The 22,294-nt window shown below is 33.0% G+C and overlaps 1 protein-coding gene across 1 annotated transcript in view; it reads right to left on the bottom strand.

Moving 5' to 3' along the window:
- The window catches only part of GRIK2 (glutamate ionotropic receptor kainate type subunit 2), a 356,820-nt gene that overhangs the window by 200,583 nt on the left and 133,943 nt on the right, over positions 1 to 22,294 (bottom strand). Inside the window, exons 5-7 of the mRNA XM_053973181.1 lie at positions 15,795 to 15,976; positions 12,291 to 12,344; positions 9,662 to 9,835 (exon numbers count right to left, since the gene is read on the bottom strand). Coding sequence (XP_053829156.1) covers positions 9,662 to 9,835; positions 12,291 to 12,344; positions 15,795 to 15,976 — 410 coding nt within the window. The remainder of the gene's footprint in view (positions 1 to 9,661; positions 9,836 to 12,290; positions 12,345 to 15,794; positions 15,977 to 22,294) is intronic.

The following is a 22,294-nucleotide window of genomic DNA, read 5'->3' on the forward strand; positions in this document are numbered from 1 at the left end:
ATGAATTTGGACTTTTAGGAGACCTTTGATCTTCTGAAGGGTCATAAGGGTGGAGGCCAAGCAAAACATCCTGTGAATCTCTAAAGCTCGAAAATGAAGTCCATGATGTTCTGGACAGGAAATAACCTGTCCAGAATGAACCCCCTTAAAAGCAGAAAGTGTGCTGTGACTTGAGACAAGCAAAAATTAGGGGAAGTAATATCTCTTATCAGAGATAAATCTATAAATATCTGGAAATTGGGAAAAAAATAAAAAGGCAAAAATTCAAGCAGATACACTTATAGGTCTTCAGCAGAGAACTTGGTATCCCCAGAAGCTTGTTTATTTCTACCAGCTATGTCAACTAGTCCAGTAATTAACAAGCATTAACAAGAAAGAGCATATTCTTCATTTTAATATATCAGAAGCATATAATGAATGAAGACTGTTCCAGCCTACCAAACCACATCCAAAATAACCACCTGAATATTCAGAGACAAATATTTACATATGACTTTCACTCTTTCCCGCTCCATTGCACTATGTAGTGCTTAATATTCCACTTTAAAATTAAATAAAAATTTAAAAGTGGTAGCTCTTCATCTGCTTACCCTATCTGAACCTGGAATGTATGTAGCAAACTAAAGGTTAGCCAAATTACCCACATTCTGATTTCCAAAGGACAAGGGTTTTACCCAGAACATACTTCTAAGTGTCACTATTAAGTGTAGCACATTGCCAGTCCTAACAGGCAGTGCCATTGTGAAGCTGATAAGCACACAGCAAAGGCTAAACTGATGGCCCCATTTCTCCCCAAATTATACTAGTTACATTGCTGTTTAACCTAGCATGCCTACACTGTCACCATTCCACATCCTACAATGGTAGCCATAATGATTCTTAGAGTTATTAATTCCTGCAGATAAGTCCACTGATTACCAGTTCTATTTATGCTGCCCCTCAAGGCAAGTTCTAAAAATAACAGCAAAGAAAGAGAATGAAATAAATATTCCTTTTGGTTCACTTTTCTTGAAAATTTACAATAAACATAGTTTATACATAAACTATTAAAATTAATTTCAGAATGCATATACTAAGAAAAATGTCTTCATAGTATCATGGAATTGCTTAGGTTGGAAAAGACCTTTAACATCATCCAATCATTAATCCAGCACTGTTAATTCCACCACTAAACCATGTCCTTAAGTGCCACATTTACAAGACTTTTAAATGCCTCCATCCATGGGATAGTGTCTCCACCACTTCTCTAAGCAGGCTGTTCCATTGTTTGACCACCCTTTCTGGGAAGAAATTTTTCCTCATACATAATCTAAACCTCCCCTGGGATGACTTGAAGCCATTTCCTCTTGTTCTGTCACTTGTTACTTGGCAGAAGAGACCGACACCTACCTGTCTACAACCTCCTTTCAGGCGGTTGTAGAGAGCAATAAAGGTCTCCCCTGAGCCTCTTTCCCCCCAGGCTAAACAACTCCAGCTCCCTCATACACTCCTTATAAAACTTGTGCTCCAGACTCTTCACCAGCTTCATTGCCCTTCTTTAGAAACATCATCTCTGACAGATTACAGTTTCTTAATTGCAGTCCTCAGACTAAATTTAATGCAGAGCAGACACGTGCATATTTCCTGAGAAAAGGCACTCAAATTCCTATCTCAAAAAATAACCTATGCTTCAGCTACTCTTCTACACATGTAGGAGATCCTGAAGGTTGCACAAGCTCTGCCATTTCCCTACTTTCTGTTACACTGAGTTCCCTCTATTGCTTCATGAAGACATAGCAGCATGCAGATTGCTAACATGAAAGCGTGATATAAATCAACAGTAATCTTAGTATATTTATAAATGTATACATACATCCTCAAACCACATCTGGAAGAATTCAATGAAATCTTCCATTGAAGAGAAACTGCAATTTCTGCTAAATGCTATGCAGCACTTGGACATAGCTTTCCTTTGGGATAGGATCATAGGTTTCTGACCTATCCTGCCTCTTAAAATTCTAAAAGTTACTGTATACAGTACTCACATATTTAATAATGCAATTAATTCCCAAAATAGCTGACAAATCATTTCTAAAACATCTTACAGCATGAAATCCTGTATAGTCCCTAAACTCACAAAATTAACTGTGCCTAGGGGAGATTTTTAGCTTGTAAAGCAGTAATGAGTAATTGTTTAGTATTTCCTTTGAAGTACACATTTGCTGCTACACTCTTACTAAACACATCTCATCAGCAAATCCAGAAAATTCTTTTCGCTAAAGGGATAATTATAAAGCTGTCTACATAAGAAGATATCCTCTTTGAAGCTCTAAATCAGAATCCAAGACTGTATTTCTGTAACAAGTATTTATTTTTCTTTTTATTGATCTTTTTACCCTCAGGAACCTTAACAGTACCTTCTTCTCATCAAATTCTCCTGTCCAGCCACAGTGCCTGATAGCAGTTACTAAATTATTATTTAAGTAGATATTGCAAATATAGCTGTTATTTCCACATTGCCATGTGCATATAAGAGATTGAAGTTCCACAAATATCCTTTTACGGTTAGGAAAACTAAATTGCTAATTTGTATCAAGCTATTAAACAGTTTGTACATTCACTGAAAATACTGACATCTAGGATAAATAGTCAGACAAACTCCAGAAAAAAACCCTGAATTACACCACAATTCTTTTTCTATCTTTATGAGGTATGCAAAAAAAAAAAAAAAAAAAAAAAAAAAAAAAAAAAGAGAGAATTTTGGAGACTACAGATCAGAAACTATGAAATAAATGTAAAGAAAAATGAGGTTAAAAATATATTGGACTAAATATAAAAAATAATAATAATGCTATTATAGTGTATTTCCAGTTTTGGAAATCAGTTTCCCTGATTTCTTGAGTCAGTAATTAAGAGCATCATTTTAACTCTATTTGGTTAAATTCTAAACCTCCACTTACCACAACTTCACCTTGTTTTAAAATCATGCTTTTCCTTGGCTTGTCTTGTTTACCTATACCTTGATTAAAATGGATTAGCAACAGCTAGATTAAAATTACTGGGATGTGAGGGGGTGGGGTCCATTCTGTTTTGGATGGTTGGGTTGGGGTTCTCTTTGGGTTTTTTGTTTTGTTTGGTTTTTTTTGTTTGTTTTGTTTGTTTTTTGTTTGTTTTTTGTTTGTTTTTGTTGTTTGCTTGGTTTTAAGTAGAGCAAAGAATCTGGGAAATTTACACTTAGCTTTCAGAGCAGTATAAGAGTGCCCTCAATATTATTTATGTCCAATTATATGACATGAGAGTTATTTATTTCTTTCACAAAAAACATCATTAAACTTTGGATATGTCATGATAGAAGAACTGAATCCCTTTTTGTAAATTTTGGATTTTTATGTTTCAGAAAATTCTTTCATGTTCAGTTGTCCTGGTTTTAGTGCCATTACTCCCTCAATCTTTCCAAACTCTATAATTCAAAAAAAAGGTACCCTTTCCAACATTAGTAGCTTAAGCAAGCTAGTTTAACCAAAAATAAGGCAGAGAAACCTGTTGATTAATGAGCTCTTTCACCTGATGGTGAATTTAACATGGTGGCCATGTAACATGGTCTTCGTGCATTGGTCCAATTCCTCACAAGGTTTTAGGGTTTTAAAACACATTGATTTATTGCAACTGAAAATACATCATTATTGTCCATCTATACTCACTGTTTGACCTTTTTTTTTTTAGCAATTCTTTGGCTTGACCTTGGATTCAACAAAACTTCTGAGAATATTAAACTAACATACCCACAAAGCTAAAAAAGAGAACATTCAGATAAATTAGATTTTACAAAACAGTCATAAGGTTTAGACATAGAGAGGTTGCTTACTGGAAGCTTTCTTGCAACCAGGGGAAAAAGAGAACAAAGAAAGAATACATTATATAAATGCATGCCCCCAGTCTTTAGGTGTGCAAATATAGAGAGCAAATTAGGGAAAAATATCTACACATTTACAAATCAAATATTATTCACTCTTTTCATTTCCATTCTCAAATACCAAAGGAATTATAACTTCAGGATTTTTATTGTATCCCTTAAAATGGCTAGTTTCAAAATTAATTTCCTAGGCAGCTCTGTGAGTAAATGCATTTGTACATTCCTTCAATTAAGGACAATTTATGGAGGTATTAGAATCTCTCCTCATGATCTTTGCATCTTCTTTGCATCTTCTTTTCAGTTACATACTTAAAGAAAAGTAAATCTACTTTCTTTATCTGAGGAAGTCTATACATCAGTTTTAAAAATTTCAAAACTTTGTGAATAAAATTTCATCTCCCTTTTTTTGAAGCCAATGAAAATCCCATAGACAGAAATGAACCATAAATCTGTTCTGCATATAGAAAAAATCTCTAGGATTTTGCTAACAGTATTTAATATCATTCTAAATTTCAGGGGTTTTTATCAACTAATGTTTTCATTTACTGAGAAACCAACAAAAAAAAAAAAAAGGCCAAAATAATTAGGAGTGAAAAGAGAAAATGTTCAACTAAATAATACTCCATTCTGCCAGGCAGTATGCAAAATGTATCATCTGCAAACTGTGATTTTTCTGGGGTAAACACCTAAACACTGACCTTAGCTCTCACATTTAAGAAGTACCACAGTGCTTCTTTGCACCTCCCATATGTAGCTACTAAAGTGGGCATTAAAGAACAGAATTAATAATCAGAATAGGAAAAAAAAAAAAAGGAACACTCTTTTCTATATAAGAAGAAAGCAGAGAGCTGAATTGGATGATAGGCAAAAGCAATTAGTAAGGAAAACTTTATGTTAATTAAGCAGCAGGGCTTGTTAGGTCATCTTAATTATGCATGCTAAATTCTGACTCGAGGCAAAGAAAACTGTGAAGATTAATAGTTGAAGAGTAAAAGAATTCTGAACTTATAACACTTTATTTATGTTCTGTTTTGCTTGCTGTGAATCATGGCTGTCATATATAAATGTGAAAATTATGCTCAGGGTTTTGTGGGTTTTTTCTTCTTTATGTGTAATATTTGTACAGACTATATCAAAGTGAAGTTTCTTCAAAATAATGTTGCCCCTCTGTTTTCCAGAATATTTTTCTACTTATACAGTACAGATACCAGTATTCCTAGAATTTAATAAAAATATTGTCATAATAATTAAGTATAATTTTTTCCACTTTGCAGGAAAGTTTAAAATTCATTTTTTACTCCAGGTTAAAATAAGGATGAAGCCCTGCAAATGTAAACTTAAAAAAAAAAAAAAAACAGCTGAAGTTACACTAATTAAATATTTTTATTTCATTATGGTATGTTTGGGGGGTTTATTGACTTATAAGTTCATTTTTCCAAAAGAAATCATAATCTGGTTGAAAAATAGTGTGGTTTTATTAATGCTACATCATTCTGTTCAAGTGGTTGCCAAATACCAATCTGTTTCAAATTTCAGAATTCAGTATAAAGTTGGTGGGAAATAACAGTAATGAGTATATCATATATCAGAGAATTGTTTAAAGAGCTTCAATCTAGTTAGAAGTTGTTTAAAACCAGGGTAGCACAAGGTTCAAATGCTAACAACCCACTCTGTCCAGAATCTAACTTTCTAAAAGTGCTTTTTGAACTGCTAACAAGTAAGAATATGTGGTGAGAAACAGAAAAAAGAGCGAATGAATCGATGTTGGCCCATTTCATTTCGGTGGAGTAGCCATTCTGAATTTTATTTGGAAATATGTAAGAAGTCAAATTTTAAAAAAACTCGCTTACATGTATTGCTGAATTAAGTCAGGAAGCACAGGATTGAGTGAGAATTAATTTAAAAGTTTTCCTAGTCTGAAAAAAAAAAACCTAGATTTGGATTTAAAATGGACACAAATGCATTTTTTTGTTTCCTTTGGCTTTTTCCATTCAAGTAACAAGAAGAAACAAGAAGACAATGATAAATAGATACTGAAATGCTAGATACAGTTAATTCCACTAGCAAGAAAGATAAGGTATTGCAACAGTTTGATCTTTGACTTTTTTCTTCTGCTATTTTCTAAAGGTATGGTTTTCTAAAGGTCTGGTAAAATTGTTACTGTATAAATTCCTGTAATTTTATTATAAGAAATAACAGCCATGGTATGTCCCAGTTTTATGTGAGTTTTATTTCTATAGGCATTATGATTTCTTTATTCCTGGTTAATAAGAGTCTGATGATACAAAAACAATGGTCAAAGTAAATACAAGACTGCTGAGAATACTTAAAAACAAGATTACAAATTCAAGAAATAAATATAACTATATAATTAACTCAGTAATCTATACCACATTGCACATGCACATCTGCACAAGTGTGTGACAGATAAAAGGATAAAATATAGTTGAATAGCAGCACATTTAATTATTATTTCTACATTATAAGGACAAGTATCATTTTGATTGTCCTCAGATATTAAGAAATATGAAAGAACCATCAAATGCACAAATTAGGTCTATGAGTATGTGAATGATGATAGAAAAATCTCTTTAATCAGAGTAGACCAGTGAGACTTCTACAGGACTTCTAGGTGTCATATTAAAAGTATATTCACATTTTTCATTACTAGAAAATAGTTTAGATTTTAAAAGAAATAATTTTCTATAAACATTTACACAAGCACAATTTTATCTCAAGAAGACTGTGCAAAGAAAGTGTGAATAGTCTGAAACAATACAGCAGGCTATTTTCAAAATTTCTACAGATTTTCTGGAGCCATAGAAAAAACAAAGCCAATTGTACTGTAGTTACTCTCCTAAATCATAGAATGCATTGATTTTCTTTGCTGTACCGATTAGTAAACATTTATTACTATAATTGTTCAATATGGTAGTACTGATTAAATAGTTTATTTTTTTTTCCAAAGTCCATACAAAGAAATACTTAAGAAATCCTGAGAAATCCTCAAGTGTGCTAAACCTTTTTCAGAGCTGTGCTGAGGAACAGCTTAGAAACAAAGGAAAAACTATCATAATTGAACTTAATAGGATTTGGGAAATTTTATACCAACCTTTTTATTCCATTAAGATACTAAAAAGGTAAAATAATTATGAGGAAAATTATATGTTAGTTAGAGAGCTATGCAAGCCTACAGAAAAGACCTTGAAAAAACCATTAACACTGGGAACTCTATGAATCATAAATAAGGAAAAGCAATGTCAGAATTACATTGATAGTTCTAACTGTCATAAGGGCAAAGTCAACATGGTGAAAAAATCTGGGGTAGAAGTACCTTACACAAAAACCACTGGAGCTTAAAAACTTTGCCATTCATACCTGCCTGCTTTTACATCACCAGAAAAGAATTAGTCTTCACTGAGGTCTCTAAATGCTTTATACAAACTCTAGATTTTTATTTGGAGCAAGTTTTAAGTGTTTTAAATCTGTTTAAATGGCATTTTTCCGTGTGGTTCAAGCTGAATGCATTCCTATTAAGCAATCTTCTTGCTAATTTTTTCTGATTAAGCTGCAGCCATTATCAACCAGTGAAAATAAACACATTTCCAGTCCAGCCCAGCCCAGATCTGTTAGAGTACCCCATAGCATCAATATGTGTGAAGAGTCTTTGATTTTCAAGCCCATTTTTGACTTTAAATATGCATGAACAACAGTGACATAAAAGTCAAATTTTACACACTTAACTGATAACTTCCCTGATAATAAGTCAATAATATGGCTTATTTTATTCTGAGAAGAGAAAGAACATTGTGCAATGACATCATTATTTGACTTTCCTTCACACCATCCAAATGGACACGCTTTCTGTATCTATGGGCCAGATCAAAAAAACTCTGTAATCTTGTAATGCTTGCCAAGATTATTAGCCCTATAAATATAATTTAAATACTATCTGCATCTCTCAGGTATTTAAAACCCAGGTAATCAAAGCACATTTAAATGCTTAATCAACAAATATAATGACCATAAAATATTCATCAAAGTCTGTATGAATACTTGGAGCATAGAGGGCACTTAAGGGTCCAGAAGAGAAGCCACTATGTTCTTCATGCACTTTTTTTATACTTTTCTATCCTGAGGCAAAGTAATGATGTAAAGTATTATTTTTACAGAGTCATATAATAGCAATTATAGAGTTCTGCCTTACATCAGAAGGTTTTCTGAGAAAAACACTTTCTTTACAGCACCACAAAAGATGAAAAACATGCAACTGGCCCACAGAACTCTATTCCAATATTTATTATTCCATTCTATCACTACTGATCTTGGTAAAAATCCAAAGGTCTGTGATCAGTTATATCTTTGATCAGTACATAAAATATACAACTACAATGAACGAGAAGAAATGATACAAATTTTGAATTCAAAAAGGTAAAAAAAAAAAGAATTGAAAGTATTAATGCAAACAAGGAAGCATGAAACAATGACTTACAGTAATAAGTAGCAGCTATATATAAACCAGATACAGACTTCAAACAATTTTCAGATTTTGGGGCATTCATTTGCTTGTTTGAAATTATTTAGAGAAATTAACAATAAAACTTTTTAGCTATCATGTAATGCAATCTGTAAAGTGCTGTGCAAGGAAATTAGTAAATAAATAAAATTTAAAATGTTTCAAATTATCATGTTCAAGACATTATATACAGCAAGTACATTGAAAAAAATTAAACTAACTTGTTAAAATATTAATTGTAATTTAGTACCTAATATCTATAAGATCATTAAATCTTATCAGTAGAAAACAAATTGTTGATTGGTTGTGTTATGTGGAATAATTAACACAATCAAGGCACCTGATATATTACTAAGATACCTGTCTTAAATAAATAGAATTTTCTGTTTTTCAAATGGAAGAAAAGCCTAAAAAAATCGAACAAAAAACCACCTAACAACAATAAGAAGAACAAAAAAATCCAAAGAAACCAAACAAAAAAAAAAAAAAAAAAAGCCCAAAGCAAAACAAAACCTGACACTAACTAAATTGTAAAGGGGTCAAAGTGGAAAATCTTTCAACAAATTTGAAGACTAAAGTAGACCTAATATAGGATGTCTTTTAAAATAGATCCCTCCCTGACATTATAATTCCAGACTGAATTCCAACTAATAAGCAGACACTCACCAAAACCTAGCAATGAAAGTTTGTTTGCAGGAATGTGGTTGTGATTTTTATGAAATGAAGTAAGGCCAAAAACTAGTGGCAATGAAAGGAAAAAAATGAAAATAAACAACCAGATTAATTAATTTCACATGAATCTGAAAGCAGAGAAAGCCAAAAATATAGTAATGAGGTCCTGTTCATAATCTTAATAAAATATTTAAAAACAAGGTTTATGCAAATATTAGAAATGCACATTATTAATGAATGAATTTTAAATTAATAAGACACAAAATGTATAGAAAGATACAATTTTCATTAGCTTCATTTTTGTCCCATGGAAAATTTTTCACCAGCAAATTAGGGAAATTAGGTGAATTTGACATTTAGAATATGGGATTATAAATTCAAAAAAAATGCAAGCAATTTTGAAAAATTTTATAATGTATTCAATCTGCAAAATATTAACAGAAACATCACAGTTACTCTCTGACTCATGTTTAAAATAATATTTGGTTACATACCTCTAAACACTTTTAATAACAAAAAGTTAACTTTTTTTTTAGCTTCACAAACATATAAAAAAAGGAATCAAATACTGGCAATCATACCGTCATAAATCCATCCAGCAAACCTGAATCAGGCTTCGGTGGTGCTTGCAAGCGCTCCATAGACCACTTCTCAATGATAGATGACACCTGGGTATTTTCTGTGTTTAGAATTCTGAATCCAGTCATATTAACACCACTGTACCGATAGGGTTCCACATCCAAGGCAAACAGGTCCTGAAAAAAATCACCATTGTACAAATTCTGTAATACACTGCAATTGCTATTTCAGTTGTTGGACCATCTCTCTAGATGAGAGCATGGTAATATTTCAGTGCTATTTATGCCAGGAAATGTGTTCTGCTTGTCTGGGGGCCTGTGTCTGTGAGCAAGCAACTTGGCTACCTTTGTGGTGGGAGTAATCTGATTCTCAGAGGAAGACCAGACTTTCAGGAAATTTTAGTCCAATAACGGAAAGGTATCTACTACTAGATAGGCTAAAATACTACAGTAAGCTTAAATATTATATTCATTTTCTAGATATAAATATTAATTGCTAGTTCTTGAACTTACCAGAAACTAAACAAACATCAAATAATAAACTGGACAAGAGTTTCCTTGAGCTTTCACTCTCAGTGAAACTTAAAAATGTTAATCTTAGGAGGATAAATTGGTGGAGGGGAGTAGGCAGGGAGTGGGGGTGGTGGTGAGCAGGGACAAGGAGAAATGTTAATGGCTTTAAATTTAATCAAAAGCATTTTTTCACTGTCATCAACATGCTTCCAAATATGGACAGTTCTTTGACTAGGAATTCGTCTTTGCAAGAATAACTTTTACCAATTTATATATTTTCTGTATATCTGTATGTGTGTGTGTACAGTTAGCCCTCAAATATACACAGGGGGAAATATAATTAATAAAAAGTAAAAAAAAATAAATTTTAGCTTAAGAAAGTAAATTCAAGGTTATCCTAGTGCTTTGATCAAATCCTAAGAAGCAATGTAGAAACAGTACTAGACTTCAGGAAACTCAGGTCTAAGATCAAGTTTTGACCAGGCGGAAAAAAAAGATGTAATCAAGGTTATACATAATCTATTATTTCCCTATAACATAATTTTAATTTACTGAACATAGAAATTTTCCCCATAATTCATAGGTATTTATTAATCTATTTTTTAATTTAATTTTTGTTGCCAGGTAGCTTTAGATGTAACATTTGCCTGAATCCATTTTGTTTACTGGCTAGAGCTGAAGATTAAATATTGTACTACAGAAAACACAAATATAACACCCATTGTTAACATCACAAAGCCCATAAAAATATCAACCAGTTATCAATCACTACCCATTTTTAATTCTGTAGCTGGTAATATGATTTACTTTCCCATACACAATATCTAAGATATGCAGGTTTCAAAATTCATTTAAAATAACCTCACATCCTCTTTGCAAAGAAATAAAACATTTTATTGCAAAGGAAATGTTGGGCGTAACTAGAATTATGTTACATCTTTCTCTTTTAAAAATTCTCTCAGTTTTTACTGTGCAAAAAGTCAGAACCTTGAATGCAATTTTTTAATCCAAACACATTCATGTTTACACTGGAATGTAATAAATATACACAATATTCTTATGCGTTTATTACAGGTCAGTGTATTAATGAGCCAGTGCATTACATCCTGAATCAATCAAGAGGAGATTACACAGAAGACTGCGGTAAACACTGTGACTGGAAAATTTATTTGACAGAACTTTCACCATGTCAAGAAGCAATTAATATATAAAACCAACTAAATTCTGATGCGGGCTCCAGAGCTACATTGCAAAATCAAAATCTCTGATATGTTTGTGCACAGTAAATTATTTCTTGATAATTCCAAGTCAATATAATACTCTTGTCTCCACAGAAAATATAATATTTTAATAAGTAAATAAGAATGACAGAAAATTCTAATTTTTAAACAGGGTTTTAAGAGTGAAAATTCAATGCCAAAGGACAGCATAGTACTCAAAGAAACAATTTTCATCGACTTTTAAACTGTTTCTTAGTTAGGCTGTGGTGAGCACAGAAAAAGGTCTTGACATACATGTTTGTTTTGTAAGAGCATTGACATTTTAAATGTTCATTTATTTCAAATGATAGATCCAAGAATGTTCAAATTCATTCTAAGTTACATTTACAGTGGACACCAAAGAATATTGCATAATTCATGTGCCTAAAAAGCTCATATGAATTCTTAAATAAAATACAGCTCAGATTCACACCAAATTATTCATGAATCATATGACAGAAAAGAAGTACCCTGTAAAATGTTGGATTAAAAATATGGAATATATGAGTAAATTTTAAAGTGTCTTAATCTTCACATACAAACAGCTAAAAGACAAAAAGGACAAAATGCATAAAATAAACAATGAATTATGAATTATACATTTAAGCCTTCTTGATAGTTAAAAGCTGCAGTGCTACTGTCAGATGCTTTTTTCAGGTCTATCAGTTTTCAGGGCACACTGTCAAACAATAATTAAACCATCCTGACGAGTTTTCACTGAAAGTAAGAAAACTCAGCAAAGAAAACATCTTGCACTCACACCCCATTCCAGAGAGACCTTTTCCACTTTGTTAAGTAATATAATTAGGAAAGTAACATCTTTGTTGGATGTCATCACTATGTTTTCACAAGCCACTTACCAGTGTGGTAAAGATATAGTGATAGTATTCTGTCATCATCCCCATAGCTAAAGCCTTGAAAAAAATAAACAAAAGATTAATGTTTCTGAGGCCACATAATACAGTTTTATCACACTCACATGGCAAATGAAACACTGCAAAAGAACACTACTAAGATGAGACTATAGGGTTGGAATTATGCTAAAATTAGGTCAAGCAAGTCATTTCTTAGCAGTTAGAGAAGATTACTGACTATTAAAGGAATTTATGAACCAGATCTTCCGATAGAAAGAATATTATTAGACTGTTTAGTGCAGTAAATGTGAAAGAGGCTTGTATTTTTACATAATAATAGATACATTAAGTTACAACACATAATTTGAGCCTACAATATTTTCATTCATTATTGAACCCTTCCTTTAAAATGAATTACCTAATACGAAATTTTTTCTATTTTGATGAACAATACCATGCATTTAAAAGAAGGACCCAAGCTTACATTATACATGTGCACATTTTTCCAACCATGGAAAAACATTCTCTTGAGTCACATTTTGAACAGCAAGAGAGATAATACTTAAATAAAAATGAACAAATATTAATGGAATCACTTTATAAATTCAGGTATCTCTCAAGTACCTTCATCACTCTTGCTATCTATGTAATACAAAGTCGTTTTTGATAAGTTGTGCATTTTAAGAGTTCATGCTTTCCACTCAACTGCATTAAAAAAATATTTGTAGATAAAAACTACATTTCATCATGTTTATTCATTAAGGGCATTTTCTCTGGAAAAGCATTTATCTTCATGGTCTGCACAAAATTTGTCTTAGTATTTTCTTCCTTTTCAGGAACTATCAAAAGTATCCTCTGCCAAGTTGCTACCAGATGGACTCCTTAAAGACACCAAAGGCCACAATTATACTACAATACCAGAATTTGTATTAGAAAGAATTGTCAGCACTCTGAAGGCTGTGGGAGCATTTTTACTTGTGTCAGTGTCTGAAAAATGATGAAATTAATACTCTATATGATCTTTTTGAAAGAAAAAAATCTAAAACTAATCTAAATATCAGATTTTATAATATTTAAACAAGATTTTGAAAAAAAAAACCCACTATTTTTCCAAAGAATGCCTATACTTCTTTACTTAAAATTCCACAACAGTACTTAGAACTAGAGTATAGTGTTCCAGTAGCAATTAAATTCTCAAACACAGGAAAACCATGCTCCCATAAGAAATACTGCAACTTTGTTAAGTCTGCAGCTACAAACATTCTTAGCTTTTATAAGAACTTTTTTTTTTAATAAAACCAAAGTATCTTCCTCTATATGTGTAATACATTTGCAGTCACCTATATCATAGCTGCTTCTAATCAAGTCTTTCATAGTCCAAAAGATCCCTACACAACATCCTACGCATGTTCCTTGTTCTCCTATGTGATGATGCTGTCTCTTTTCCAGGTCTTCCTTCACCTTCTCACTTCTCTAAAGATCTCATTTTTTTTTTCTCTTCAAACATTGTAATTTCTCTGTTCTCATTATTACAGCGCTTCCCTAACCTTTTAAATTATGTATGGTTTCCCTGGTTGCCTGGTGATGTAGCTAACAATGAGATTCGCCTTAATTTAAGTATGTTTGTCTGATTGATGGGATTTTTTTTTTTTTTTTTTTACTTTTCATTATGTGTTTTTTGGCCAGCAAAATGTAGTTGCTGTTTCACTAGGTTTCCAAGGTACTTTGTTTTCTTTATTTTAAACTTGTGTTGTGTTCCACCAGCTTCACTGTTAATCTTTCCAGTCATCCTCTCAAACTGAAACTCCTTGTCATGTCTCCCAAGATTCATCTCTCTATTACCAGGAAAAAAAACCCTGATCAGTCAATAATTCAGAAATGGATATATAAAGATTTTTTTCAATAATCACTTATAAACACTATATTTGGAATATTAATATTAAATAATAAATATATTCTCAACACCCCTTGTGTCAATTTCAACAGCAAGTGCTCACATTCAGCTTCAAAACTACAAATTTTGGGCATATTTAAAGCATTGCAGTATAGGACCTGAATGGAAAAGTAAAAATCTGCAGAATCTGAATAAAGAACTAAACACTCATGAAATAATTTTTTCTGTATCTTCCCTCTGTAGTCTTTAGGATGAGCAGTGTGCATTGATGAGACAGTTCACTATTTGATTTAAAGAGGCTTAATGCTCACTCTTGAATCCTGGGAAAATGATTAAAGATAAAATGGTTTTAATTTTGTTCCCATTTTCCCTCTATTCATACATTTCTCACAATGTTGTATAGTGTGAAATAAAAGGTTTTTTACCTAAAAACTTCTAGGTCCTGTATAAGTAATTTATCTCAATGGAGTTATTGTGAGTATTGCAGCTTAATATTGCCTACATTTCCCATTTGCATTGTTTAGGTTTTAAATAATTAAAATAATTAAATGTACATTCAGTGATTTGAGCTAAACAACTAGAATAACTAGGCTGGCTTATGTTTAGAAAAAACCACCAGAAGATGTTTAAAATTACTAGGAACTAATAAAAGTTTTTCAATCAATGAACAATAAAGAAAAGAAATTGCATTATACATGTAGGCTTACTAGCAATTTTAATTATACCCACAATAATACCTGTAAATACCTCTAATGAGACGCATATTTCCAACTCTCAAATACATTCTGTTTTCAATTTAGACCTTACAGTTTTCTAGCAAACATAATATAAACTTGAATTCAAGTCACTAAAACTGTGCATTAGAAGTGTAGAATACTGCTTTGGTTCAGGTATTCCTCCTATTCTCTTTATTGGAAGTCGTAGCTTAATTTAAAAATTACAGGGAAGATTGTCTCTGACAATCTTCAGTTTAAATATCTGGAATTTAAATATCTGTTAAATATCTGGAATTCTGCTGTATCTCACCTACTCATCTCACCTGCACACAATATTTTCAAAGCATCAACCCAAATGTACTTAGGTGTTTTGCAGTTCCATTATTAATGCGAAGAGAATATGACTCTAAGATATGAATTCTGTCCTGTCAATGGAAGACATTAATGTGGTCTGTTGGTAACATACTGTTCAGCTATCACTATCTGATTAGGAATACATAACCTAGAGGCCTCAAAAAATAAAAACAAATATAGAAATAAATAAATACATACATTCATAAAGATTTGATGTATAAAATAACATTAAGCAAGCATTTAAAACCATGCTTTAAGCATCAATTCTCCAAAGTACTGGTTCTTCATAGCTGAAAGACTAATATGCCTTCATGTTCTTCTTGAACGTAAATTATTTAAACTCTTTCATTATAAAAGCATAATTAAAGCACCTACCTTTTGTGTCACCAATAAAATTGCCTCTGCAATCCTTGGTTGATTTTCAGTAAGGCCTCAGTAAAACTGACATACAATTTCCCTGCTTGTTAAATACCATTAGGTCTGGATAATACTTTTATTTATTAGGGATGAAGAAGATTAAGACATCTAAAGCAGAATGAGGATTACCTGTTTCAAGATGCCTGCTGCCATTTCATGGCTGCAGTCAAAGATTACATGGAATTCTTTGCCTCTTTTCATCTCCTTTAGCAATGGCTTTGCATCTTTTGTATCAGCCGGTAACTGACGGATTTTAAGTCTTAGGTTGTATCGTGATGGAGCCTTGATGAGCTCTTGTAATCGAATGAGACCTTAAAGAAAACAGGAGTTGGGAAAATTATCAAAACAGGAACCTGAACTGCTAGCAGGAGAACATACTATAAGCATTCAAAGTTTCCAGATTTTTTTCCTTTCTCATTTGGTTGGAACTGATACTTAATACTGATAATTAATAAATCAAGTTTACATACAAAGTTGTGAATCATTTCAGCACTGTAGAACACTCTCACATGAATCTGTTCTCATATTTCTATACTGAATCACTTTTCAAGAACAGCAAGAAACAGAAGTAGCTTTACACTACTCTGCCAGTTTTGGAATTAAAACCACTCCAGAACAAAACTTACTATGTTTTTGGAAGTGACTTTGAAATTAATTTGATTGCATGAAACATTACAGTGATTCATGATGTTCAAGTTTTCTGTACAAGTACTGAGTATTTTTAATATATTGAATGTTAAAGGGAAGACTGACTGGTCTTTCTTGACTACAAACTGTTCTTTCAAAACATTCTTTATTCAAAAGGGCAGAGTCCCTAATATGCATGTTTTAAGCATATTTTCAGGTGTTACACCAATCAACTTTGTTACATCTTTAGAGGTGGGATGGAAACTGTCAAGAAACTTTGAAATGGGATAGAAAGAAAGGGAAAAGGGATTTTTTTTTTTTCTGCAGCAAGTTTAGATTACTAAATTTTGGTAAACAAATGTAAGAAAATACGAATTGCCAGGTCCCATGATCTATCCCCATTCCTTGCACCAATACAATACAGTTTTGGTCCTTTACTTTAGGTCCAAGATTTGTTATAGAACAACAAGAAGTGTATTTTTGCCTACAGAGTTTTTGAAGTAAATGTTTTCCAATACCCTAGTGAAGTGAGCATATAGTTTAATTAGTTTGAGAACCACAGAATATTCTGAGTTGGAAGGAACTCGCAAAGACCATCAAGTCCAGCTCCTAACTGAATGGCCCATACAGGAGCTGAACCCACAACCTTGGTGCTATAAGCTCTATGCTCTAACCGTGATAACCTCAAGAAACAGCAGTGGGTGAAACCCAAGAATTTCAAAACTTCCAAGCTTTGTTTTGTTCCAGAGCATTACCCAAGAACCTAAGTCCTTAAAGGTCCTAACTGGGCTGTTCATTAAAAAAAATAAATTTGCAATCTTCATAAATCTTATCATTATTGGATTACCTCAGAGAAAGAAAAAAATCATTCCAAAATTTTGAGTTTTACAGATGCAGGAACTAGAGCAATTAAAGGCTGACAAGGAGAATGCTGTGATAATGTCAGCCTTACCTATGTACCTGATAGAGAAGTGATGAGAAATGATGAGGAATAAACAAAGTTCCACACTGGAAGGCAGTACAAAAGGTAGAAAGTTACCAAAGAAACCTGAACGTGAGAATGTGGGGAAGAAAACGTGCAAATGAACATTTCTTCAACGCACTGACTGGACTTCAGTGCTGGGGCAGTACAGATGTGCAGGGAAGCACAGGAAGTATTTATGCCTTCAGTAACTGTCAATTACAAATAGTAAGCAGTGGGATTTCTCAAAATATATTTTAAGATAAATTAAATCTGAGACACAAGCAAATTCCAGGGTTTTCAAAGCTATGTTTTTTCTCCTGTCCTCATCGATGCAAAATAAAAAGCAACCTTAAACTTTTAATGTGTAATATTTTTCATAGTTCCTACATGTAGCAGAATATTTAATTTTAGTAATAGTTACAGTGAGTACATATTTCCATTTTTAATATCTTAACATATATATTTCACCATGTTTCCAGCCACCAGTAAAGTTGTAAAGTTGATATGGATTATGGCAGGGAACAAAACATGTTCCACTCTACTAAATTACTCACTTCAGTGGTCCACTTGGCCACCCACTATAAGGAATAAATTTTTACTGGCATATGTTCAACAGCTTCCAGCTTGCTGGGCTCTCAACAGGCTGATTTGGGAAAACAAAAGCCCCTCACTTGCAAGGGAGTGACAACACGTGACTCTGAGGAGAGTGCATGGTGTGGGGTGCTACTGTGAAGGTGTGTCACGGGTGGCAAGTACCACTGCCACAGTTACCCTACAGCTCCTTGCTGCAGTGAAACACCTCACAGAACAAAAAAAATATCACACAGTGCTGAGCATACCTTACTCTGGTACTTTTTATTTCTCTGGTAAAGTGTTGAAAATGCCTGATTTCTCCATTCAGGCATTAGTGGGAACTTAGATCAGTGGGAACTGATTCCAGTTCTGGATCGCACTTCAAAAGCTGGCTTTGTTAAATACTAATTAAAGGCTAGAGTTTTCCTTCTGTATCTACCATTTGGGATGTAGCATTTTTATTTTTAAAAGTGTGCAAAGAATAAATTAGTTTTACTGAAAAGTAAAACCCACCAAAATAATTTCCTGAAGAAGAAGAGAATAATTTATCTAAAAACAAACAATCAAATAAAACCACCACCATACACAAACAAAACCTTTTCTAGATTAAATATTGAACAGTGGGTCATTATTCGTAACCAATTAAAAATTAAGCACTGGAAAGATATAAAGCAAAAGAACAAGGTCCTGCATGTAAACTGCAGCCCTTGCGTTGTTCGTCTATGGACAGTAACTGCTTCCCAACTCCTGGCTGCCACTGATCTCTTCCCCTGAGCACCCTAACATCCTTGCTTCTGCAGGAGTAGTTTCTGCATTAGCAATGGCCAAAAGGTGATCAGATCATTAAACAGTTGAGGACTAACCAGGCAATACAAGTAGAATATAAACAAATTGTGCCCCTATCTTCATAGTAACAATCTGGAGTTCAATTTTTCACAGCTATCAGATATCAAATTTTAAAGGCTTTAAATTAATGCCTTGGAGTAACAAAAAATGAGCTCTACCTTATTTAGTCTCTTTAACATTTAGTCCTGAATACATCAGGTGAAATGAGACAAATTATTGTTTGCTTTCATTTTCAGATGTTACCAAAATTTCTTCTATTTTTTTCACTTTCTCCATTTAGATGATTGAGATTCCTAAGACTCAAAGAAGATTGCTTGTTCCTACTATGTACAGTTTGTCTGTGGGATGCAATTTCTACCCTTCTATCTTTTGTGCGTATTGATGAGGTCATTTTAGGTCAAACAAACATATTTACACATTGACTAAGATTCTTGAGCTACTGATAATACCACAGTTTCATTGCTGTTGTCTGACGTCAGAGGAAATGTCATAACAAGCTGGTTATGCAGGATAAAAGTAACAAGCTGTCATGTACTGAGAAATAAAAGTTTCTGAATCAGTAAGGGACAGTTTCAAAAGGACACATATGTAGCTTATAAGAGGAATCAGAATTTCCAATGAAGGGAGGAATATAATTCAAGAACTACAAGGACTATGAAGCTAAAAACAAAACAAGTCCTTTCTTCATCATGATTTTGAGGAGATGTAGAATATTTTTAATTGAGCATTTGTCTACAATAATTTTAAAATAATTGATTTAAAATATAATATGAATTGCAGTCCTCAGATGAAAAGGTGACCTCTTATTTTATTAGGATTTACAAGATCTGAGTGTAACGGGAAAAAAAACCTAAATAAACCCTAAAAAAACAAACAAACAAAAAAACCTAAAAAAACCCCAAAACAAAACAAAAATAAAAAAAACAAATTAAAAAAACTTAAAAAAACCCAGAATACTACCTTTTGTGTGTATAAGCCCCTAAAAATATCTATTTTACAACAGTATAGACATAATAGCTGCATTTTGGGAAAGTACTTCCTGCATTTTCTTTCACCAGGGACACCTTTTTCCTGTCCCTTCAAACTCTCAATTCCTTCTTTTAGCAGCCACTGTGATAGAGCCCTACCTCTGAATGGCTGGGAAGAGTGCGGTGTGAGTAACTCTTTTCAGAAGCTGCCATCAATTCATCGTTAAGGAGAATCCTGAAGGAGCAGTTTGTGAGCTCTCCAGCTGGCATCTTCCTCCAAAGAGATCAATCACATTACCTCCTCGACATGTTCAACTTCAACCAGTCCAGGAAGCAAGAACCCCAAGTTTGTTTTAAAACCTGTGTCCAGCTCAGCAGTCTTGCAGGCCATTGCTGCGCCACCTGGCCTGCTCATCAAACTATTTATCATTTCTATTAATGCTGCCTTTGTGCTGCACAGGAAGAATGCAAGCAAATGCACTTTGCAATAGGCTGAACACATCAACCTTTTTCTGTAAGAAAACACTAATGCTCTTTTAAAGGCTACTCCTTGTCTTAACATGTCAAAATTTTCATAACTAATAATATACTGCTTTGCAGAAACACCAGAAAGCAGTCTTTCTATTTTTAGCAAGCTGTTTCTTCTCACACCTCTCTGTACTCTTCTCCTTCCCTGACAGCCTCCTGCCCGGTTTTTTTGGTTATGTCTAAGAAAAATCACATTGTGTACTGGGTTTGAAAAGGGTGTGGGTAGAAGGGAGGAGAATGCTGGTTTATTGGCACTTATAGAATGTTTCACATCAACAGGAACAGTTAAGTGCTGCAAAATTACTCGCAGAAGTTACCCATGAACTCTAAAGTTTAGTTTTATCATCTTCAACTAAAAAAACAAAAACAAAAACAACAAAAAAACCCACAAAAAACAAAAACAACAAAAAAAAAACCCAAAAAAAAAAAAACCACACAAAAAAAAAAACCAAACAAACAAAAAACCCCCAAAAAACCAAAAAAACAAAAAAACACCTTTAGTGAAATTATTAAAAAGGGTAGGGTCTCTCAAACAGTGGGCTGTTCTGTGTTCTTTGTGCTGTTGTATCTAATACAGCAACAGCATTAAGAAAAGGCACAGAGGAAATAGAGACAAAGGAAAAAGACAGCTTGATGGACCTTTCATATTTATTCATAGTAAGCTTTTTCTACTAAATTAAGATCATTTTACTCAATTCCAGCAGTGTAAAACATCCTTAAAATGATCACCAGTTATATTTAATCCCATTTAAATATAGTAGCAATGGTGTCTTTAATGGAAAAAGTTCTAAGATATGTAGTCCAAAAAAACAATTGTCTTTTCACAGTAAACATAATTAATGCAGCTTCTTATTAACAGCTTTAGAGTCCAACATTTTAGCAGAATTTTTCAATCTTGTAGTTAAAGGATGGGAGAGCAATCACAATAGTACATGTGTATGCATGTATATATTTTACAAATATTAATGCATTAGTGTCTGATGCTATTTGCAAATGTGCTATGATTAGTGACAGTGACATGAAGAGGAGCTCAAGGATATCTAATATTATGTTGACTTATTTTGCTGTTAAATGTGACTTCTACAAGGGAAACAATCAGTATAAAGAATGAAATGTGTCTGGTAAATAACTTCAAAAGAATCTTTGCTAAAGAAAATTCTATTTAACAAGCCCTTTGTCAAAAGTATAGCTGTTCGGTTTCAAATGTCTTTAGTTGAAAATTTAAAAATTAGATTCATGAGGACAAGCCAATACACAAGATGGCCAATACCATCATGCTCAAATGGATTCTAGAGGTGTATTTGTATGACATAATTTCCTTCTGGAGGAAAAAGTGCAGATGTATAAAGTGAGCACAATATCCAGCTACCTATGTCCCTATCTTCTTATCAAACCATACAGTGTGACTACTCGCCAAACTCTTCCTCAGAGAAGAAAGAACCATTGCTTATAATTCAGAATAACCTTAGAATATATAGACATGTTCTATCATATCTTAAGGAACTCATTCCAAATTCCACACTGCCAATATGTGGCCTTTCAGCTATATAAACACATTTAAAGAATTTACATAGCAGCAGTTTATGCTTTAATAAAAAAAATAATTTGATCAAGTTGTGATTCTTGAGGAGAGGGGAAGGAAAGGTTGGGGGGTTTAGGTAATATAGTTCTTCTGAGCATATCACTAACTAAAAATTTTAGTCACCCTGAAAAGCCAGTTCTGGACCACTGAGTATGAGAGGGCAAATAAAAGTTAATTATTTCCTACTGAAAATATTTTCAAAAACCAGCTTTTGGATGGTAACCATGCCAATTATCAGAAAAAACATTTCAGGCTAGGTAGCTTTCTTCTGACTTTTTTCCTAGACTGTGTAATAGAATAGCATCATAGAAACATTATTCAAGATCACAGAGCCCAACCTTTGACCAAAGACCACCATACTAAGTACAGCACTAAGTGCCAAGTAATTTCTTTGAAAACTTCCAGGAATAGTGACTCCACCACCCTGGGCAGCCCGTTCCAATTCTCAGTATCTGAGAAAATTTCTCCCTTCTAAAGCAAACAAGCAAAAAAAAAAAAAAAAAAGCCAGAACTATATTTCTTAATTACATACACCTGTGCA

The sequence above is a fragment of the Vidua macroura genome, chromosome 3, assembly GCF_024509145.1.
Source record: "Vidua macroura isolate BioBank_ID:100142 chromosome 3, ASM2450914v1, whole genome shotgun sequence".
Lineage (NCBI taxonomy): Eukaryota > Metazoa > Chordata > Aves > Passeriformes > Viduidae > Vidua > Vidua macroura.